Genomic DNA, 20101 nt, shown 5'->3' with positions numbered 1-20101 from the left:
CCTTGAAAATGCCAAGCATGTTTCAACCTCGAATGTTTTGTACCTACTATTCTCTCTGTCTGGAATATTCTTTCCCCAGACACCCAAGGCTCACACCTTTATTGCTTTCAGTTGTTGCTGACTTGATACGTCTTCTTATCAGAAAGGTCTTTCCTGATCCCTGTGTAAAATGGCAACATCACTTTCTGGCACCTAACCCCAACTTAGTCTTCTTCACAGCACTTATCACTACCTGATAAAGTACGTATTCACTTGCTCGCAGGTATTATATTATCTGTCTTCCTTTTCTAGAATGGAAGCTCTGTGAGAGGAGCTATTTGGTTGTGTTCACTGATGTATCTTCAATGCTCAGTAAAGTGCTTGACACACAGTATGTGTTCAATAAATATTTGTTTTGTGAATAAATATTACTTTTGAATAAATATGTGCACACACAGAGAAATATTTGGAATGTTTTATCATGTGATAAAATGATTACATTGATTATTTATAGTCTGTGCGATTATGGGGATTTTTTTCTTTTGCTGTATCTTCTGAATATTAACAATGAAAAAAACACATGAAAATACATTTGAAGGACGACAAGAGGACAGAGGTCTAACAGGTTTTACTAAAAATAGCCTTTGTTCCACTTTCCAAGTTCTAACAATTTTCTCCAAATTCTCTTTCTCCCTTTTCTTCCATTTCACATTTACTTCCTTATTTTTCTTATGTTAAACCTCAAAGCACGTGTTGGGCCCCACTGAGAATGTAAAACAAAGACTGGTGGAAGGAATGGTGTGGCACCATTACAAGTCCTTTATGCTTTCCCATCTCAAGTCCTACCCCGGAGACTCTTCTGAGAATTTGGGAGAACGGGGCCAGTCACCTCCCTCCATTCTGAAACACCCACAAAAGCATAATCTATGGCAACTTCCTGAGCCAGTTCCGAAACATGCTATAGTCCCAGCAACAGACGACATCCTTCTCTCCCTGAATCCTGGGTGAATGACACAGCACTCAGGTGCAGCCAACGCCCATTTACTGGCCCATGCCTCCGTTCCTTCCAGGCTGCTGCTTCTGGAAGGAACACTTCAATGACAGAGGGAATACCAGAAGATCCCTGGTCTGGGGGTTGGTGGGGGATTAAGAGTAATGAATACAAAAGAATTAAAATAAAGGTGTCAGAAACGACAACTATTTGGATAGTGATGTTTACACAAACCAATCTGGTCACCTCTCTACATCTAAGGTATTTTGACCTGTAAAATGAGGCAATTACTTCACACCATCTCTAAGGTCCATTTGGACTGACCGTACCTCATTCTCATTTGAATGCTGTCTGAGGCTGCTCTGGGACAGAGATGTATGCAAATCAGATCTAAATCTGAGCCAATCAGAGGCTTTCCTAGTGACTTCACAGGCCAGGCCAGTCCCCATGAGTTCCTCTGAGCTGGATGAGCCCTTGGTGGGAGAAACACCAGACAGGTCAGGACTGCCTGAGACCACCATGGCCGGTCAAGGTTGTAATGCTGCGTCTGCCCTTTCTGTCTACTCTTTCTAGACTACGAAAGTGACAGGTCAGTGTTTAGGAAGGAGAACGCTGTAGATTTCCATAGGTATTTTTTCTCCTCCTTCCTTGGTTTCCACACAGGTTATGGGTTCTTTGGGAACAAGTGAGCCTGCCCAGCTCTCAGGAACCCCTCGCCCTCACGCGTCCCGCGTGGCGGTTCCTGGCGTGTCACACGCTTTCTGCAGCTGAGCTCACCGTGCATTGCAGCCCAGCCCGCGGACCCCCCAGCACAGCCCAGCCAGCCCTGCAGAGCACTTACTGGAGCAGTGCCGAAACTCGAAGCGGATGTGCGCGCCCCGGAACTTATCCACCGGGATCGGCAGCTTCAGCAGCTCGGCCCAGCGCGGGCTGTTGTTGTGATAGAGCACGAAGGAGCGGTACTCGCCGGCGGGCGGCTCTCCGGAGCCGAAGGAGATAAAATCCTGGCAGAGGAAACACGCAGGCGTCACTTAAAGGTTATTCCGGGAGCAGCGAGCCATCGCTTTGCTGTCTGCGGGCTCCCCGAACAACACAGCAGCTGGAATGACCCCCCAGACCCTGGCTCCCTGTTCCTGCACCTCCTGCTGCCACTGGGCTCTGGCCGTTTCACCCGGAGGCCGGTCTCCCGGGGCCTCCTGTGCCCAGGGTGGGCCTCGGTGACCTGGGCGACGTGGGCACTGGCGAGTGGGACGGCGCAGCGAAGTTCTCCACAGGCTGCAGGCAAAAGCCTGTGCCCGCGACACTCACTCAGCCCGGGGTTCACGCAAAACACGTTCCATAAAGGACCCGGGGTTATCACCCCGATTAGTCGTAGCCCAATCTTCATGCCTTACTTTGGTCAACATGAAAACGCGTCATTAGATGTGGATTTTGTTTTCGTTTTTGATTTTACCAACTGCCAGGAAAAAAGTATTCATCTCCCAAACCATCACAGGTGAAAGGGGAAAAATAAAATGGCATGAAAAAATACTGCACTGACTGAATAACTGCTATGAGGAAATTGTTGACACAATTAATTAAACAAACTGTAGAAGTCGTTTTGTTTTTCTCCTTTTCTTTCTGAGAGGCATTTCAATGATTAAAAAAAATACACGGGGTGGAGAAGAAAAGATTGAAAATACTGCAAATCAGAAATTAACTGGTCTCATTAAGGTGAACCCAAAGCAATGATATGAATTGTCTTACCACAAAATATCCGGCTTTAACATACCTTCAAGGTCTGGCCGCTACTCTCTACAATGAACATCGTAACTTCCACATTTCTGGCCACACTCTTCCCTCCTTTCTCAAATTCTCCCCTTTCTATAGTGATGTATAAATCATTCCTCATTTCACCTAGCAGGAGAGGAGAATTAAAACGGTGTTATACACACTAAGAAGTGTAATAAAGTACTGTATGAAGGAAAACTTGAGTTCACAAAGCATAGTGTTAGAGCACACACATAGAGGAAATGTATGTTCTCTGTGCACTTTTATCAAAGGGCTCTCACCCTCACTGCCCACATCCAAGAACAGTAGCCGCCAGCCTCTGCGAGCCTCAATGAGCAGTGCTGAGGCTGCACATTTAGGAGGTGAGTGCTGGGATTGAGCAGAAAGGTGATGTCAACCATCTTTCAATGTTTCCCTCGTTTCATTTATGAGGTGTGATTACAAAATGACAGCCTGGCGGGGCTGGCTCAAAGAAACCAGTCTGAATCCTTTATAGTCACAGCACTTAGAGTAGAAGAAATAGCTAAATGGAATAACATGATAGGGCTGCAATGGGTACCGTCACAATTTCAATCTTTTCCAAAATGCCTGGACCAAATGATCTCACTGCTGGAAGAACCCAGATTAATGCTTTATGAACACAGATGTAGAATAATTCAGTCATACAGGCATACTTGCTTAATATTTCTTGCCATCAAGCTATAAAACAAATAAGAAAAGCCCTAGATTCAAACTGACATATTCTATGTAGACATATGCCATCTATTATTTATAAAACTTTGAACGCTTTTTAATCTCACCCCTTTCTGATTATTGCAAGGAAAAAAGAGGAATTGAATGGCAAGAAGCAAACTGAGACAAACATGCTGACAGCATGCTTTTACGACTCCTACAAGGACGAAATCAGGGTAAGTGGTGAGGGAACAGGGAAGTGAGAAAAGAGTGAACCAAGGTCTACTAGAAAGTTCTGAAAGGCAAATGTCGGTCAGGTTGGCGAGGTTGAATTTGCTTTACAAACATTTGAAGAATCAAAAGGAATACTCTTTTTTTCTAATATAAAACTTCCCCAGAAGAAAGCACCTCACTAGCTGGGGCAATAACCATACAAACATGCCCATGATGGGAGACTTATAAAACTTCCTGACCAAAGTGTATACAAGAGAGCGCCCAAGCTTTCAAAAACATGGGGAATACCAGTGTGACTGCTCACCTTGCTCCATAACGACCAACTTTTTATGACGGCATCATTCTCAAATGCCGCAGGCTGACCAGGAAACAGGTGGGCCAGAAAATAGGGAAACAGAGCAAGTCCCAAACAAGAGGAAATCTTTCTATTTATTTTTTTTACTAAATTTACTGGGGTAACACTGGTTGATAACATAAATTTCAGGTGTACGACTTTGTAATATGACAACATCTGTATACTCCATTGTGAGCTCACCATTCGAAGGCTAGTCTCCTTCCATCACCATATATTTGACCCCCTTTACCCTCTTCATCCTTCCCTACCCTGCTTCCCTTCTGGAACCACCATTCTGTTATCTGTGTCTATGAGTTTATTTTTTTTGTTAGTTCATTTGTTGCTTTCTGTTTTATGTCCCACATATGAGTGATACATGGTTCTTGTCCTTCTCTGTCTGGCTTATGTCATTTAGAATCATACTTTCAAGATCAATCCATGTTGTTGCAAATGACACTATTTCATCAAAAAGAATGAAATCTTAAACACCCTTTACAAAGAGTCTACAAAAATACATGAGTGAAAACAATTTATATAGTACTGTCTTACGAATTTCTAGTACTTTAACAACGCATACAAATCAACTTGAGAAGGCAATGAACTTGGAATTCCAGAAGGAAAGCAACAAAAAAAGAAAAGAAAACGAAAAAAAACCATGAAACTGGACCACTTTCTTACACCATATACAAGAATAAATTCAAAATGGATTAAAGATGTAAAGGTACGATCTGAATCCATAAAACTCCTAGAAGAAAACATAGGCAGTAAACTCTCTGACATTGCTCTTAGTGATATTTTTTCTATTCAATCTCCTCAGGCAAGGAAAATAAAAGAAAAAGTAAACAAATGGGACTACATCAAACTAAGAAATTTTTGTGCAGCAAAGGAAACCATACAGAAAACAAAGAGACAGCCTACAGAATGGGTGAAGATATACACTAATGATTCATATGAGAAGGGCTTACTATCCAAAATTTATTTTAAAAAAAAACACAACACACAACTCAACACCCTCCCCCAAAAGAAAACCCAAAAAATCCAATTTAAAAATGAGCAGAGGACCTGGATAGACATTTCTCCAAAGAGGACATACAAATGACCAATAGACATATGAAAAGATGCTCAACATCACTGATCATCAGAGAAATGTAAATTAAAACCACAATGAGACATCGCCTCACACCTGTCAGGATGGCCATCATCAATAAATCAACAAACCACACTTGCTGGCGAGGATGTGGAGAAAAGGGGACCCTCCTGCACCGTTAGTGGGATTACAAATTGGTAAAGCCAGTATGGAAAACAGTTTGGAGATTCCTCAAAAAACTAAAAATAGAACTACCTTATGATCCAGAGATTCCAATTCTGGGTATGTATCTGAAGAAATCCAAACACTAATTCAAAAAGATATATGCACCCCTATGTTCATTGCAGCACTGTTTACAATAGCCAAGACATGGAAACAACTGAAATGCCCATCAATAGAAGACTGGATAAAGAAATTATGGTACATTTATGTGACGGAATATTACTATGCCATAAAAATAATGAAATCTTACCATCTGCAACAACATGGATGGACCTAGAAGGTGTTATGCTAAGTGAAATAAGTCAAACTGAGAATGACAAATACCACATGATCTCACTAATATGTGGAATCTAAAGAACAAAATAAATGAACGAACAAAACAGAAACAGACTCAGACACAGAGAACTAACTGTTAGTTGTCAGGGGTGGGGAAGTTGGGGGTTGGGTGAAAAGGGTGAAGGATCAAGAAATACAAATTAGGGGTTACAAAATAGTCATGAGAATGTAAAGTACAGTATAAAAAAATAATTAAAATTGTATTTGTATGCTTTGAAAGGTTTTTGTCTGACCATTTCCTTTTTTTTTTTTTTAATTTTTAGAATGGCCCAGTCAACTTTACAAGTTTGCTAGATTTTTACAACTCAGTTCATGTTATTACCATTTATCACTACACACACACACACACACACACACACACACACACTCTCTCTCTCTCTCTCTCTCTGTCTCAATGCTATTTATCTGAACAATTTCATTATAGTAAACTTATAAATTTTGCCCTCTGAATCAATCAGTTCCAACTCACAACGTTTAGGTCTGGTACACGAATGGTCTGCACATGTGCTATTTCAACAATGTGTTTGGGAGGAAATTCTTGACAATGGTTTCCCCACTAACTGATTTGGCAGGTGAAAAAACAAAAACCACTCCAATCAAGGTACTTTAGAACAAAAGATGTTAGTAACAACAGCAAAATTCCTCTGCTTCTTGGAGTGGGTGACACACAATGAGTCACTCTGCTTACAAATCGACTATAAAACATACACTGATTAATAGGAAGTATGGCTACAGGGGTTTTTAACCTCAGGAATTTCTTGTAATGAGTAATAAGCTTGTCCACATCACAAAGGAATTACCTGTCCAGTGAAAGGAAGAGAGAGTGTTCCTGGTGTAGGGGCGGACTTCCCCTTTCATCTGTTGGAAGGACATGGCAACTCTGACTTTGGACAGGTGGTTAGCAAGGCAGCCTGTTCTCCCTTATCTGTAGTCGAGGCCCCAAGGAGGGAGGGGGCGGGAGTGCTAGCACTGTGAAATTCTATGTTTGCATTCAACAAACGCATCTTGAGCACCTACTGTGTGCCACATATCATTCTAGGCCGGGTAGACTCAGCAGTGACCAAAGCAAAAATGCCTTCCCTACAGAGCTAGATTCTAGTAGGGGGAGGTGTTGAATAAAGAAGTGAAATATCTAGCATATTAGACAATCATTAATGTGGATAAAAGTACAAGAGAGAAGGGGGGCAGGGACTGTTGAATGGAGGCAGAGCAGGAGTGTTACAGGAGAGAACACCTTACTAAGAAGACAAGGGAGCTGCATACGTGAGGGTGCGTTTCGACAAAGAAGGAAGGTTCAAAGTGGCATTAGCTTTCCAAACAATCCCTAAAGCCTGTTTAGCTTGTAACTTAGCTGGATTCTTCTCTCTTCTGAATTCAGAATAAGTCTAAAGGATATAGAGTCAAAGGAAGACTGGAACAAGGAGATGTGGATCTGAGCCCCTTTCTGCTGCGTCTGTTCTGTGGGATATTAGTCCAGACCGGGTAACAGAAGCAAGTTTTGGTGTCATTAAAATGGGGGTGGGGCAGAGGTAGGGATGGGAGAGGTGGTAGATTATTTTGTTATATGCTGTTTCTATGGCTTACAAAACAACTTCTGGAATATAACACATTCATAAATTAAAACTCCTTACACATATGTTTCAGTTTTCTGTTCTTTAACTGTTGCTATCCCTGTAAGTCCATTTACTTTTTGCAAACCTTTTAGACTAAAACAGGATTTCTTTGAAAAGAGAACACATGACAGGAAGAACATGACTCCTGGAAGACATTCCATCCATGTCTCCCCAGGAATTTTGCAGCTTGCTATGTTCCAATACTCTAAGGCGCCACCTTTTGCCAAAATATGCAGAAGGATCAAGTTGAAACAAATGCTAATTAAAGTCAATATGCTTGACGTTGGCTCTGGAGAAAACTAATAAGCCAAAATGGTATTCAGAAAGCATCTTGGGTAATTAAGAGGGAAACCATAACGTGAGTACGAAATGCAGTCATGGCACCAGTATGAAAAAGCTATTTTCCTGACAATGTTTATCAACACCTTGCTCCTCTCAAACTTATTACTCTGCCAATTTGATGTGCATGACACTTTCCTGTTTAGCAGACCCACTGTCTGGGAAGGCCGGTCACATGTGAAGGCTTCTCCAAAGATCACCAGAGACGAGATAATGATAAGGCCACAAAAACATTCAAAAGAGTTCAGTGACTGCAATCAAATGGGGTCCATTTATGGCTTGAGAGGCTGAAGTCACCTCGACTGGTTCCCCAGAGCTGAAAACCCCATCCTTGATTCTGTCTGATGAATGCTTTGCATAAAAGCACAGAGTGAATCAGAGTGAATGCTCGCCACGTGGAGTACACCATGGCCCCCAGCAGGGCTGGCCCAGTGCCTTTTTGGGCTGGATAGTTGATGTTTATGGAAGTGAAACAGAGAACTTCCTGGCCTTCCATGAAAACTGAAAGAATGTGTGAAAGAGTAAGTGTTTTGTTCTGTGACCTTCGATGATGACAGTATAATAGCAGACAGTAGTGGTATTTCACCAAGCTCTATAAGAAGATCATCTCACTAAATCCTCACATCGACTTTATAAGAAGGCCCTATTATTTTCATTTTATGGATGAGGAAACAAGTGTAGCAATTAAGAAATGTCTAACGTCTGATCTGTATCCCTGCTTTCCCCGTAAAACGTGGAATTCAACAGGATGAGAATGGCCACCACGTAAGCGAGTGCCATTCAGCCTTTGTCACCAGAAGACTGACCAGTGCCTTGAACAAGGGAGGTGTCCGTCCTACTCTGTTCCGCGCTTGTCAGACCAGGCTTGAAGCACTGATCTCTTTTTAAACTTTCTAAAAATTATTTGTTGTTTCAGTTATAGCTGACATTCAGTGTCATTTCATATTAGTTTCAGGTATGCAGCATAGTGGTTAGATATGTGTATAATTTATGCAGTGACCCCCCCATTGGGCTAGTCCCCACCTGCTCTGCACAGCGCTGTTGCAGCATTAGCGACTAGATTCTCCATGTTGTACGTGAAGCACTGATTTCAGTTCTAGGGACCGTCTCTACAGGACAGACACAGACCCAGTATCACCCAGACCACAAACAACAGGGAGAAAGGACTCAGCTATCATCAGAGGAGGGATGAGGGAGACAAGAGAGCGAACAGAACTTACAAACGTTGAGGCCCCAAGAAGAAAACAACTCAATCCAGTGGAGAGAAGACAGAGGGAGACCACTCCAGCATCAATGAGATCATCTCCACAGATGACGTGATGGTACATCCTTGGTCATTATAAATACCCAAGCACAAGCCAGAAAACTCCCACCCAGGACTTGAGAAAAAACTCATGCACTGGACACAGAGCTGAACCCTTCCTGTGTGTGGCAGGCAGCATGACACCCTCTTACCACCCCCACCCCCCCACCCCGCCAAAGACGTCCAGTTCCCAATCCCGTAACCTGTGAATAAGTTAACCTTACATGGCAGAAGGGGCTTGACAGAGGTGATTAAGGATCTTAAGATGGGGAGATTTTCTTGGATTATCAGGGTGAGTTCAATATAATCACAAAGGTTCGTATAAAACGGAGGCAGACATGCTGGAATCAGAGAAGGGATATGGTAGGGAAGCAAAGGTTGAAATGGTGTGGGGCCATGAGCCAAGGAGCGAAGGCAGTCTCCAGAAGCTGGAAAAGGCAAGGAAATGAACTCTCTCTCAGAAGAAAGGCAGCACCCTGGTTTTAGCCCAGTGAGACCTGTGCAAGGTTCTCACCTCTGGAACTGTATGTAAAGACATATATATATTTGTTTTAAGCCACCCCATTTGTGATTTCTCATGGCAGCCATAGGAAACTAACACAGTACACCATCCTCTCCCAAGCTTCTTTTACTTCATGACACCTTCAAAAGGGACAAGGGATAGGGACAAGATTCACAGGTAACTAGAAATCACAGCCAATCACAGACAGGGAAAATTTATAAAAGGGTTTGGATTTGTCACATAGAGTAGACTTCAGTAAAACCCCTCAAAGCTTACTCCATTTTCTGTCTGTTATTGTCTCTCTCTCTCTCTCTCTCTCTCTCTTTTACTTTGTTTTAGAAGATATTTAAAATTTTGTTAGATATTTAACTTTGGCGGTGGGGGAGGGTTGGCTTTAAAATGTTTATTTATAACTATTACTTATTATTGATAACTATTGCATGGGCTACAACAGCACCCCTGGTGCACTTTCCAGAACAGGGTTGCAGGACGGGCTGTAGTTCCCTGCTGCTCATCATACTCTAGAACGATATGTAGCTTTCTCGTAGGGTCAGTTGGAGAAAGTCCAACACCCTTGGGCGGTAGGGCCTGCCAGCTTCGTAATTTGGGAGGCACCAGCCTTTCCCCAGTGGGATCTGGAGCCGGGATCCAACCCCAGCATATGTAGAACCTTAGCATTCATCTCTCTTTGGTCAGCGTGGCACCTACTGGTTGTAAGGCTACCATCCCCTCTCCTGGCATGACCGGGGATCATGTCTAAGCCGAATGGTTGCACATATATGATGTGGAGGCCCAGTGACCTGTGCTGGGGAGCGGTGAGCCCTGGTTAGATGGAGAATATATTTCTAAGGAGGATCAAATCATATCACACTGGCTTCCACCTGCTTTTTCCAAAAAAAGACTTCTCTCAGGCAATTCTCTCTTCTGACACGCATCTCTCTATCAGTCGGTGGTAAAGAATAATACTTATATTTAAAAGAATGAAATCGTGTCTCTTCTTAAACATGAGACAGACATATCAACAATGGTCTTCTTACCCGATCCATATAAATCATTATGTAGTCAACTCTGACCAAAGAGAAATTTGATTTCTCTGAACCACCAGAGACCAAAGAAAAGAAAGTCTTACTCTGAATGATACTTGCAAATTAACCGTAAATAAATCTTGAGATCATTATCAAAGCTACGTCTGCAGGCAGCCATTTGAAACACTCTGCTCATTGTTTTCAGCGTCAGCCTTCCCCCCATCACCCCACCGAGCTCACTTACTTCCTCTTAGGATTGAGAGCTTCAAAGATTGCCTGCTAAAAGCACCTCAGGGAAGATGTCGATGCCTGATCACTGCGCTGTACACCTGAAGCTGACGCTGAACAATAATGAATGTCAACTACAATTATATACATATATATGGTTACAAGAAGTGGAGTACAGCATTAGGAATACAGATAGTGGAAATGTAATGGCTGTGTGCGATGTCAGAGGAATGGTGCATGGGGGCAGGGGGTTGTCACTGTGTGAGGGATATAAATGATAAATGTCTAACTATTACATTGTTTTGTGCACCTGAAACTAATTTAAAAAAGTTAATTAAAAAAAAAAGCAAATGCACTGGAAGGTTATTAAAATTAGCGGTTCCCTAACAAAGAGTGAAAGCATAACCAGTTGGTATGTAAGAACAAGTCTCCAGGGGGACAGAGTACAGGTGGGAAGATAAAGTAGGGAAACCATCATGAAAGTCAAGAAAGTCTTCCCCAGAAAGAATCATAAACTCAGAGTCAGAACAGACCTTTGGGGGGGCGGGGGGGAGTGGTGAGTGTAGGGCACAGCCTAACCTCCCGTGACATCCTGACACATCAGCCAGCTTTGCTCCAAAATGTCTGGTAGACAAACACTTAGTCCTTTCTGATATTCAGCCACCGCGTGGGTCCTGCTTTGCACGGAGTCTGTTAGGACATTTAGAGTTGGGCCGTCCAACATAGTAACCACTGCCACATGTGGTAACTTAAAATGTGGCTGAAAACAGATGTGCTGTGAATGCACGATACTTAGCCGGCTTCAAAGACTTAGGTTGAAACAGCGAGTGTAAAATGACTCATGAAGAACGCTTTGTATGAACTACCTGTTGAAATCGTATTTTGACGTGTTGGGTTAAATAGATATATATTATTAATAGGAATTTCATCTCTTTCTTCCAACTTTTAATGTGGCTGCTGGACAATTTAAAATTACATTTGTGGCTCGCATTATATTCCCGGTTTGAGAGTGCAGATTAAAGTATTTTTGCTGCTCTCCCTCTCACGGGCTCAGAGGCCAGACCATGGAATTTTCTGCAGAGTTTCTTGGTTCATAGGTGGTAGTGATGGAGCGTCACGGAAAGTGACTTTCCTTCTTTGGAAATTGGATACCCTAAGAAATAAAGTGCTGAATGGCCAACCTTTGGAACAGGGAGCATTCAAAGGGTCTCATGATGGAACAAAATCACAGGGCAGGTCACCTCCTTACGCCAGGAGGGACCAAGGGGACAATTTCTGTTCCCATCTTTCTCCCATTCCAGAGTTTGGCACTGATGACACTCGTCAATCATCAAGAAGAGTTTTGTGTATGTTCCTGTGTACCACACATAATCCATTCTGCACACAGGCAGTGACTATGGTCATGAACTTGGACCTGCTGGTAGAAGCACATGCCTCACCTGTCCTGACCTGTCAGAGAGCACAAACTCAGTCTGCAGGACAAGTCTAGAAAACGAAAAGGATGAAAACATCATGCTAGCGGACTGTCAGTGCAACCCTGGGATCAGAAGAGCTGTTCACGTACATTTTCTCATGGAAGAATTCAGCTCAAGTTTTCATTAGCGCCACCAGTGAGAATTAATTGACAAGACAAAATTCTAAAAAATAACAAAGGAAACCAAAGCAATGACTCTATGTTTGCCAGTGGAAAGAATTCCACAGAGTTTTAAAGTCGCTTTCAGCTGTTTAAGTCAATGCATACAGCTCCCCCTTCTCCATCTAATTTGGCAGATTAAGAAGCCAAAGAAGAAAAAGAAGGAATTGCTTTTAAAACAGTCTCCTGCAGTCGGGCACTGCAGACTTGCGTCAGGGAGCATGCGTCTTGGACCGTGTGATCCCTGCCATATGTGGTGCCGGAAAGGGACAGAGACGAGCCTTATTCCACAGAAAGTTCATTTCCATCATTGATGCCAGAAAAAGCTCATGAGCACAGCGCATCCCAGACAATCATTCAGCCGGTGAAGTGTCATGTTGCCTTATATTTTTCCATTTCTCGGTGATACTGCCCAGAGACCAAGCGGAGGAATTTTTCTAGCAGCTGGCTGCATTCTGTTCTAAAATATGTTTTTTATATTAGATTTGCCCATCAATTTGCTTCCCAGCGGGATGACATTTTTTTTCTTTTTTGTTAAAGAGGAAATACCAGTTATTTATAGCAACCAAAGGAAATAACGAACACTGGCAAAAGCCACTAAATAACATGCCACCAAGTAAACAGTTGTAGAAACAGGCCTTTTCGACAACAGTACCATGAGCTGCTCAGGCAGACTGGGGCCCTAAGGTCAGATCAGCTCGGGAAACTTTCCAGACTGTTCTATTAGCCTTCCCTGCATGAACAAATTCCCATTCACTCCCAGAATGGTGCAAATGCCATGCTGGTCCGTTTCGGCATCTTGTTAGGTCTGTGCGCACAGCAATCACACCACTGAGTCTCTACTTCCCTCCTGTGCTTTGACACATGGGATTTCAACAGTGATCTAGCGGGTCTCCTTTCTAAAAGTACTGTCAACAGCCTGAGACTACTTCATTTGGTCTTTCTACTTTTTCCTTGGTTGTGGAGGGTGGAAGGTGGAGCCCTGAGAAAATACGACTACCTGGCATTTGCTTTGAGAGTGTGACCCTCCTAACCGGCCCTTCTCCACTTAGAAACAAACACCTTTGTTTGGAGTCTCTTTTGGTTGGTAGTACAGACCTGAATTACACAAGTATACACCAACAGAACTAAGAGAGGTGCAGGAATACACGAGGTATTTGCATATGGCTACACACACACATACGTGCATGTGCATACACACCATCCCTGTTGGAAAAATCCCCCAAGAAAAGATAACTATTGCTCAATAAACTGTTATCAAAACCTATCAGGATTTCCTCTAAGTGACTTTACTAACATTTTCCACCAAAGGCTAAAATAGTTTCTGGGTACTACCTCAGTTTTCCTTCTGATATGCATGCAGCCACGCTACCCATAAGTTACCTATTCTCATTTAATCAACATGTAAAGACATTTTTAAAAAAAATCTTTTTCCAAGACATGGAAACAACCAGCGTCCTTCGATAGATCATTGGATAAAGAAGATGTGGAATACATACACAATGGAATACTACTCTGCCATAAGAAAAGATGAAATAGTGCCATTTGCGATGACATGGATGGATCTTGAGATTATCATGCTAAGCAAAATAAGTGAAGAACCATATAACTTCTCTTATATGTGGGATATAAAACTGAAAGCAACGAAGGAACAAGACAAACAAATAAAAACTCATAGACACTGACAACAGTTTAGTGGTTACCAGAGGTAAGGGGGGAGGAGGGAGTGGTAGAAGAGGGGAAAGGGGGTCAAATATATGGCAATGGAAGGAGAACTGACTCCGGGTAGTGAACATACAATGTGATACACAGAGGATGTATTACAGAATTGTACACTTCAATCCTATGTAATTTTACTAACCATTGTCACCCCAATAAATTTAATTAAAAAAAAAAACTTTTGCTGATATATTATCACATACAGCAGATCCTCGAATAATGTCATTTCATTCTAACGTTGATGAAAATGTCGTAGAAACTGGACTCTTGTTTATATCAATTAGCCTATGGTGAAGTTGGTTTCGTTATACATCATTTCACTTAAAGTCGCAAAACCTGTTGGCGACATTAAGTGAGTACTTACTGTACCTCATTTCATTCTTCAGCATGTCCCATTTGAACTCTTCAAAATTTGAAAAATGCCTCAAATGTCCAAATCGGACAGTCTATCTCTATCTCATCATGTGATTCCGCCCAAGTCACTTACCGGGCATAATAATATTAGAAAAACCCAACTTCCTCGTTATGGACACTCCGTGAGAAAATACTGATGAGTACTCTCTTCTGATTTGTTCGATGTCTCCATGCAGCAGTTGTAGGGAAACTGCTAAACCTGAAACAAACGAAAGAGCCCAGAGTTAAAATGCGAAGGGCAGAGATAGCAGGAGCAGGAACAGAAGTGCTTCTCCAAGCCCAAATCAATGGTATCATCATTTTAAACCAAGGGTGAATATTCAGGCACAATCAACACACTCCATAGGAATAATCTCTAGATAAGACGTCTCCAACGTGAATGCCTGAGTTTTCTCGTTTCTAAGGAGGTTCACAGCGACTGGAACATACTTAAGCAGAACACTGAGAAGAGGAAGTCTGGCTTGTAGCCGCGCCAAGCTCTCCTCCCGCCCAGATGGAAACACCCCTGCACCGACGCTCATTACACAGTGTGAAAGCTATCGCTCCCCATTCATAATTTCCAGGACAACACTGCTGTGTACCAGCACAGATGGTAAGACGACGGCAATCACGCCGAAATGAAAGAAACGCAAAACGTATTTGCCACACAACTAGATTAGCTCCTCTTCTCAATTTCTTCAACGGTATGATACACAAATAACAGCAGAAGCAGCATTTTGCTGGTTTATTTGCTTGCTTTTCAACGGAGTAGTTAAAACAATAGGAAATTTTGTTTAATAATCAAAGCATTAGGCTGAGATAAAATATGGAGTGTTTCCTGGGGTTCAAATCAAACCTAGATGAGACATACCAAGGGGTAGTGACACAAGGAAAGAGCAGAAGGACGTGACTGCATCAATGCATCCTGATGCTTTCTGGTGTGTGGATCTAACAGAATGTTTGTGTCAGGGAGTGGGGAGAATTCAATGAAATCTGGCAGGTACTCGGGCACTTTGATTAAATCTGCATCCCATTCTTACCTAACTATCCTCTATCTCCCTCCGCACTTCACTGGACTTGGGTGACGGAAGGCGACGGAATGGAGGCGTGTCTGTCCTCTGAAAGCCACACAGAATGAACCAGGGGAGAAAAAGTGGTCCAGATGATTTGATGGCAACAAATGTCATGCAGCTTTGGGATCCTTCTATGTGGTACTATTGGTTGCTCTTAAACCCAGAGGTGGGAGAATGAAGACACACAAACATGTGTCACAACCCCTCGGTCCCAGAAGCGATTTCTTCTTGACTCACACTCTCTTCCACTAGCCCCAGCTCGTTACTGGTGTCTCTCACATCCTCCACTTCTGTCCTTTTGCCTTCAGAATGCCCACCCACACTGCCACCACCATCACCTGCATTGCCAGGAGGTGATATCTGTAGGATACCAGCGTGTGCCAGACACAGCACAGAATCACAAACAGCCCCTCCCACTGGGGAGAACGATGGTCAAATCCTGGGGTACTATAAACTAGGCTTTCAAAGAGAGAATCAGATGGATTTAACAAAATTCTTCAGGTCTGTAATTTTTTTGCAAGTGCAATCATTTTACTAGGACTTCTCATCAAAGTTTCTGATTAGAGATACTAGCAACATTATGTGGTATGCACAAAGTAAGGAGAGAAAAGAACTAAATGGTATTGAAAAAAACAAGGAGATCATGCTATTTGGGGTAGGGGCTTGAGGAAGGCAAAGTGATCAGGGTTCTTGTTCTGCTCTGTTGGATCAGGAATTCATTTAGCCATCAGTGATATATACATATACATATACATATGTATGTGTGTGTATATATATATATATATATATATATATATATATTTTTTTTTTTTTTTTTTTTTTTTTTTTTTACGTAAGCTGAATAGAGGATAAGACAATGAGAGAAGAAAAACATGCAGTCAGAGACAATATGAATGCTGAAGAAAATTAAACACAGGAACTAGAGAAAAGATGTGTTTTAGGGAAAGACATATGGGTAAGTGTGAACAGAGATGTTCTCTGGACAGCAAGAGCCACAAAGATGAGAATGAAAAGGGATAGAGAGAGCCCATGTAGGAGACAACAGACAAAGAGAAGCAAGCTGGTGCATAAGGCAATGAGGAAGTGACAGGAGAACAATAGACAAAACAGTACAGGGGAAGCAGGAAAACGATGCATTAACGACTTGAGTGCATCCTCAAATTTGCTTATAAGATACGTTAGTTTCTACTGGAACATTAAGAAAGATGTAGATTAAAGCTCTAGGTGTCATGATCTCATTTGTCTAGCCAAGCGATAGCAATTTGGAGGAGAGAAGGTATTGCCATTTTGTAGTGACCCCATTTCTCCAGAACAAAGAAACTCACAGACAGTCAAGGACTGGAAAGGCCAGCTGGACAAGGGCTTGACTACATGCACTTGGCTCTTCAGAAACCATCAATGCAGTTTTCAAGCTAAAACAAAAAACCCATCAACTTAACAAAGAAACATCAAAAAGTGGGTGTACTTTCAATAAGACAAACAAAAAAACGCAATACAGAGCTGAGTTGGTAGGGACCAGCCCACAAAGAACAACTGCAATACTATTGGCTTTTCAATCAGAGAAACTCCTGACCCTGCTTTCCTAGTGGGTCTTAGTTACCATGACTACCACCAACAGGTTGGATGAATGAGTCACCAGAACAAGAAGAAACAGTGAATCAGGACAAAGAAACTGCTCATCACTACAAAGGAGGGACACCACATATTCACCCCGGCCAGTGACAGAGCACCACTCCTCCCTTCAGGACTAGTCTTGTATGACGGGATATCCCGTTCATGAAGAAGTTCTTTCTTTCCCGTCTCTTCTCGTCAGAGGACTTCACTATCCTTGCCTTGTCCGCTATCTCTGAGCCTGGGGCAACTTCTAAAACTACCTGCACACTTGATCTCACTCCTGCCACAATTCAAACTGCCCACTATGGACAAGGCAGTAACTCGGGCCTGAGAGGAAGGTGGAAGCTGGGATGTAATGATGTCTACGGTGGGGTTCCTGCTGAAAGGAACTGATCATCTAATAAGGAACGTAAGACACATATAAACAGAGTATCAAGCAGAAAGGTGTCAGTCAATGTATAATGGGACTATGAAAATAAGGAGAATTTATTACTGATTGAGGGAATTTGAAAGATCAGGGAGTTATTTATTTATTTTTAAATAGGGAATTGTGACAACCAATAAGCTAAAAAATTAGGTTAAAATTTTAATTTCACAAGTAGATCAATAATGTTTTACCATCATTTTGGGGTTTTTTTTGTTTTGTTTTGTTTTTGGCCCTTAATATAAGGACCAAAAATGAATTGCTAAGGGAGGAATGTTCCTCTTTGTTAGAAGAAATAATCATTAAAATTAACTTTTTTTATCTGCCTAGATGTTTAAGACCAATACAATGGCAATGATTTGATATCTGTTTTTAAACAAAGGTATAGTCATTAATTAATCTAGCGTCTGTCACAAAACAACACATTTTTTCATGATTAAGCTCAGCTATGGGGCAGCGGTACAGGAAAGAAAAGCTCGGTAACCATTACACCAAATGTGGTTGATCATTCGATAGCTCTAATTTCAAAGGAACCGAAGCTAACTCACTCTATAAGATGTATCCTTTTAAATTCAAGAAATTCTGCACTTTTACATAAAAAAAGGCAAGCACCGTATGATTTATAAGTAGCAGGCAAAATTAATTACAGACTAGATCAGCCATTCTGCCAGCAATGAACCAAATACCGCGTAGTTTGGCATAGCGACGGAAATGGATGACGGCGATAAGCATATTGCAGCCATGCCATGAAGTGTGCAGTTTGAAAAGCAGATCATGACGGTCTCAACGTTAACTTCTCTGTGCTTTGGTTTCCACATCTGTAAAATAAAGACGCCAGCAATACTGGCTCCATAAACTATGCTGGCGATACCTGGCAAGGGCTCCAAACGTCAGCTGCTGCTACCCCAGCAACACTGCCACCACCGTTAAGACGTCGCATCACTGTTTTTGTTCTTATTCCTCCCTGCCATGAATATCAACAAACCAGCTTCCACCAAAAGAATCTTCAACATTCCCTAAGCGCCATTCACCAAGATAATATTCTTTTCAACAGATGTGTCCACTTCCCACTGGATAGTCAAGTATTGCCAAGCTCCTGGATAGCTGAGTGATTAGGTTCTATGGAGGTTTCAAAGGCCAATCTGTCTCTTCATTAAGAGCGATACACTCATATGGCAGTTTTGACAAAGATGGAACTGGTGAATACAAGTAGGCAGTGAGCACAAACACACACGTGAAAATGACGAAATCCCTGATGACATAGGGAATCCAGTTTTGTGCCCAGATATTAATAAGGCAACGGTTTGAACAAGTAGCAAGTTCCCAAATACCTTTGAGAAGATGTTAGATGTAATTTGGTGACGGGAGAGGTTATTCACTCTCGTATTTTGTGTTTTTCAATTATAATGATTTTTCTTTCTTTTTTCTTTTTCATCTCAATTGTTATGCTCTAAATGAACTGAGTTTTCTTAGTCCCCTTATTTTTCTCTACTATTCTGTAAGTCATATATTGTATTTCTAATCTTTTAAATGTTTAACTAGTTCAGTAAATGAGTGTTAAATTCTCTCAGACTTCATCTGAAAATGCCTTTATTTCATTTCCATTTTTAAATAGTTGGGCAAGTACAGAATTCAAAGTTGGCCATTACCCTGGCAATTTGAAGATATTATTCCATGACATTCTGACTTCTAGAACTGTTGCTTGAGATATTTCTTTTTGGGTAATCAGTTTTTTCTCTCTGGTTTCTAGTTTTGTCTTAGGTGTTCTAGAGTTTACCACAGTTTATGTACATATGACTTTAATTTTATTTATCCTGCTCATGACTTTTGCCACTTTTATCTGAGGACTCTTAATGTCTTCAAAAGTTCTACAAATTCTCAACCATTTCTTTTCAAACGTTGCAGCTTTCACATATACTCTTATTTGCTGTTTTTGGAATTCCTACTAGATGCATTCTGGTCTTTTTCATTCATTCCTTTGTATTTTAAATGTTTATTCAGATTTTTCCACTGTATTTTCCTTTGTGTTGCATTCTGGCTAATATTTTAAGCTATAATTTAGTTTATTTATTCTCTTCTCGTGTTCATGTGATAGTTGAGCAATTCACTAATTTTTTTTCAATGACTTCCTCTTTAAAAGAATTTCAGTTCTATTTAGTTCTTTCTAACCTCTAGGATCTAAGCACCACAGAGAACAAGGATTTCTATATCGTCTGTTAAGTGAAATATTACTCGTGCCTTGAATAATGCCAGATATATAGATGCTCAATTAATAATTTTGATGCATGAGTTCGAAAACTCTCATTTTTTTCATGATGTTTTCTTTTTCATTATGAATCTATTTTTCTATCTTTTCTTTAGTTATATCGTGAAAGTTTACTACCTAAAATTTTAGGCGGTCATCATTCCTGTTTGCGGGACCTGCTTACTCTGACTCACCGCTGATGATTTCATGGGTGATTACGACATTATCATTTTATTGTGACTCATCTTCACTGGGTGTTGCTTTTTACACCGGAATCACATGTGCCCTGGGTGTGAGGCAGACAACTTGGAGAGATTATGCACTTACTTCTTTCAGGCTAGTAAACTGGGACCTCTTTTCTGTAC

At 41.6% G+C, this 20101-nt stretch overlaps 1 protein-coding gene across 3 annotated transcripts in view; it reads right to left on the bottom strand.

The window, feature by feature from the left end:
* Nucleotides 1-20101, bottom strand: part of DOCK4 (dedicator of cytokinesis 4) — a 364936-nt gene that overhangs the window by 131653 nt on the left and 213182 nt on the right. For all 3 annotated transcript variants that reach the window (XM_088797652.1, XM_088797651.1, XM_088797653.1), the window contains exons 13-15: nt 14475-14600; nt 2742-2866; nt 1812-1974 (exon numbers count right to left, since the gene is read on the bottom strand). In XM_088797652.1, coding sequence (XP_088653778.1) covers nt 1812-1974; nt 2742-2866; nt 14475-14600 — 414 coding nt within the window. The remainder of the gene's footprint in view (nt 1-1811; nt 1975-2741; nt 2867-14474; nt 14601-20101) is intronic.

The sequence above is a fragment of the Rhinolophus sinicus genome, chromosome 4, assembly GCF_057876585.1.
Source record: "Rhinolophus sinicus isolate RSI-liver-muscle chromosome 4, RSI-T2T, whole genome shotgun sequence".
In the NCBI taxonomy this organism is placed as follows: Eukaryota; Metazoa; Chordata; class Mammalia; order Chiroptera; family Rhinolophidae; genus Rhinolophus; species Rhinolophus sinicus.
The sequence above is the reverse complement of the archived record's forward strand: the minus strand, read 5'-3'. Positions and strand labels throughout refer to the sequence as shown.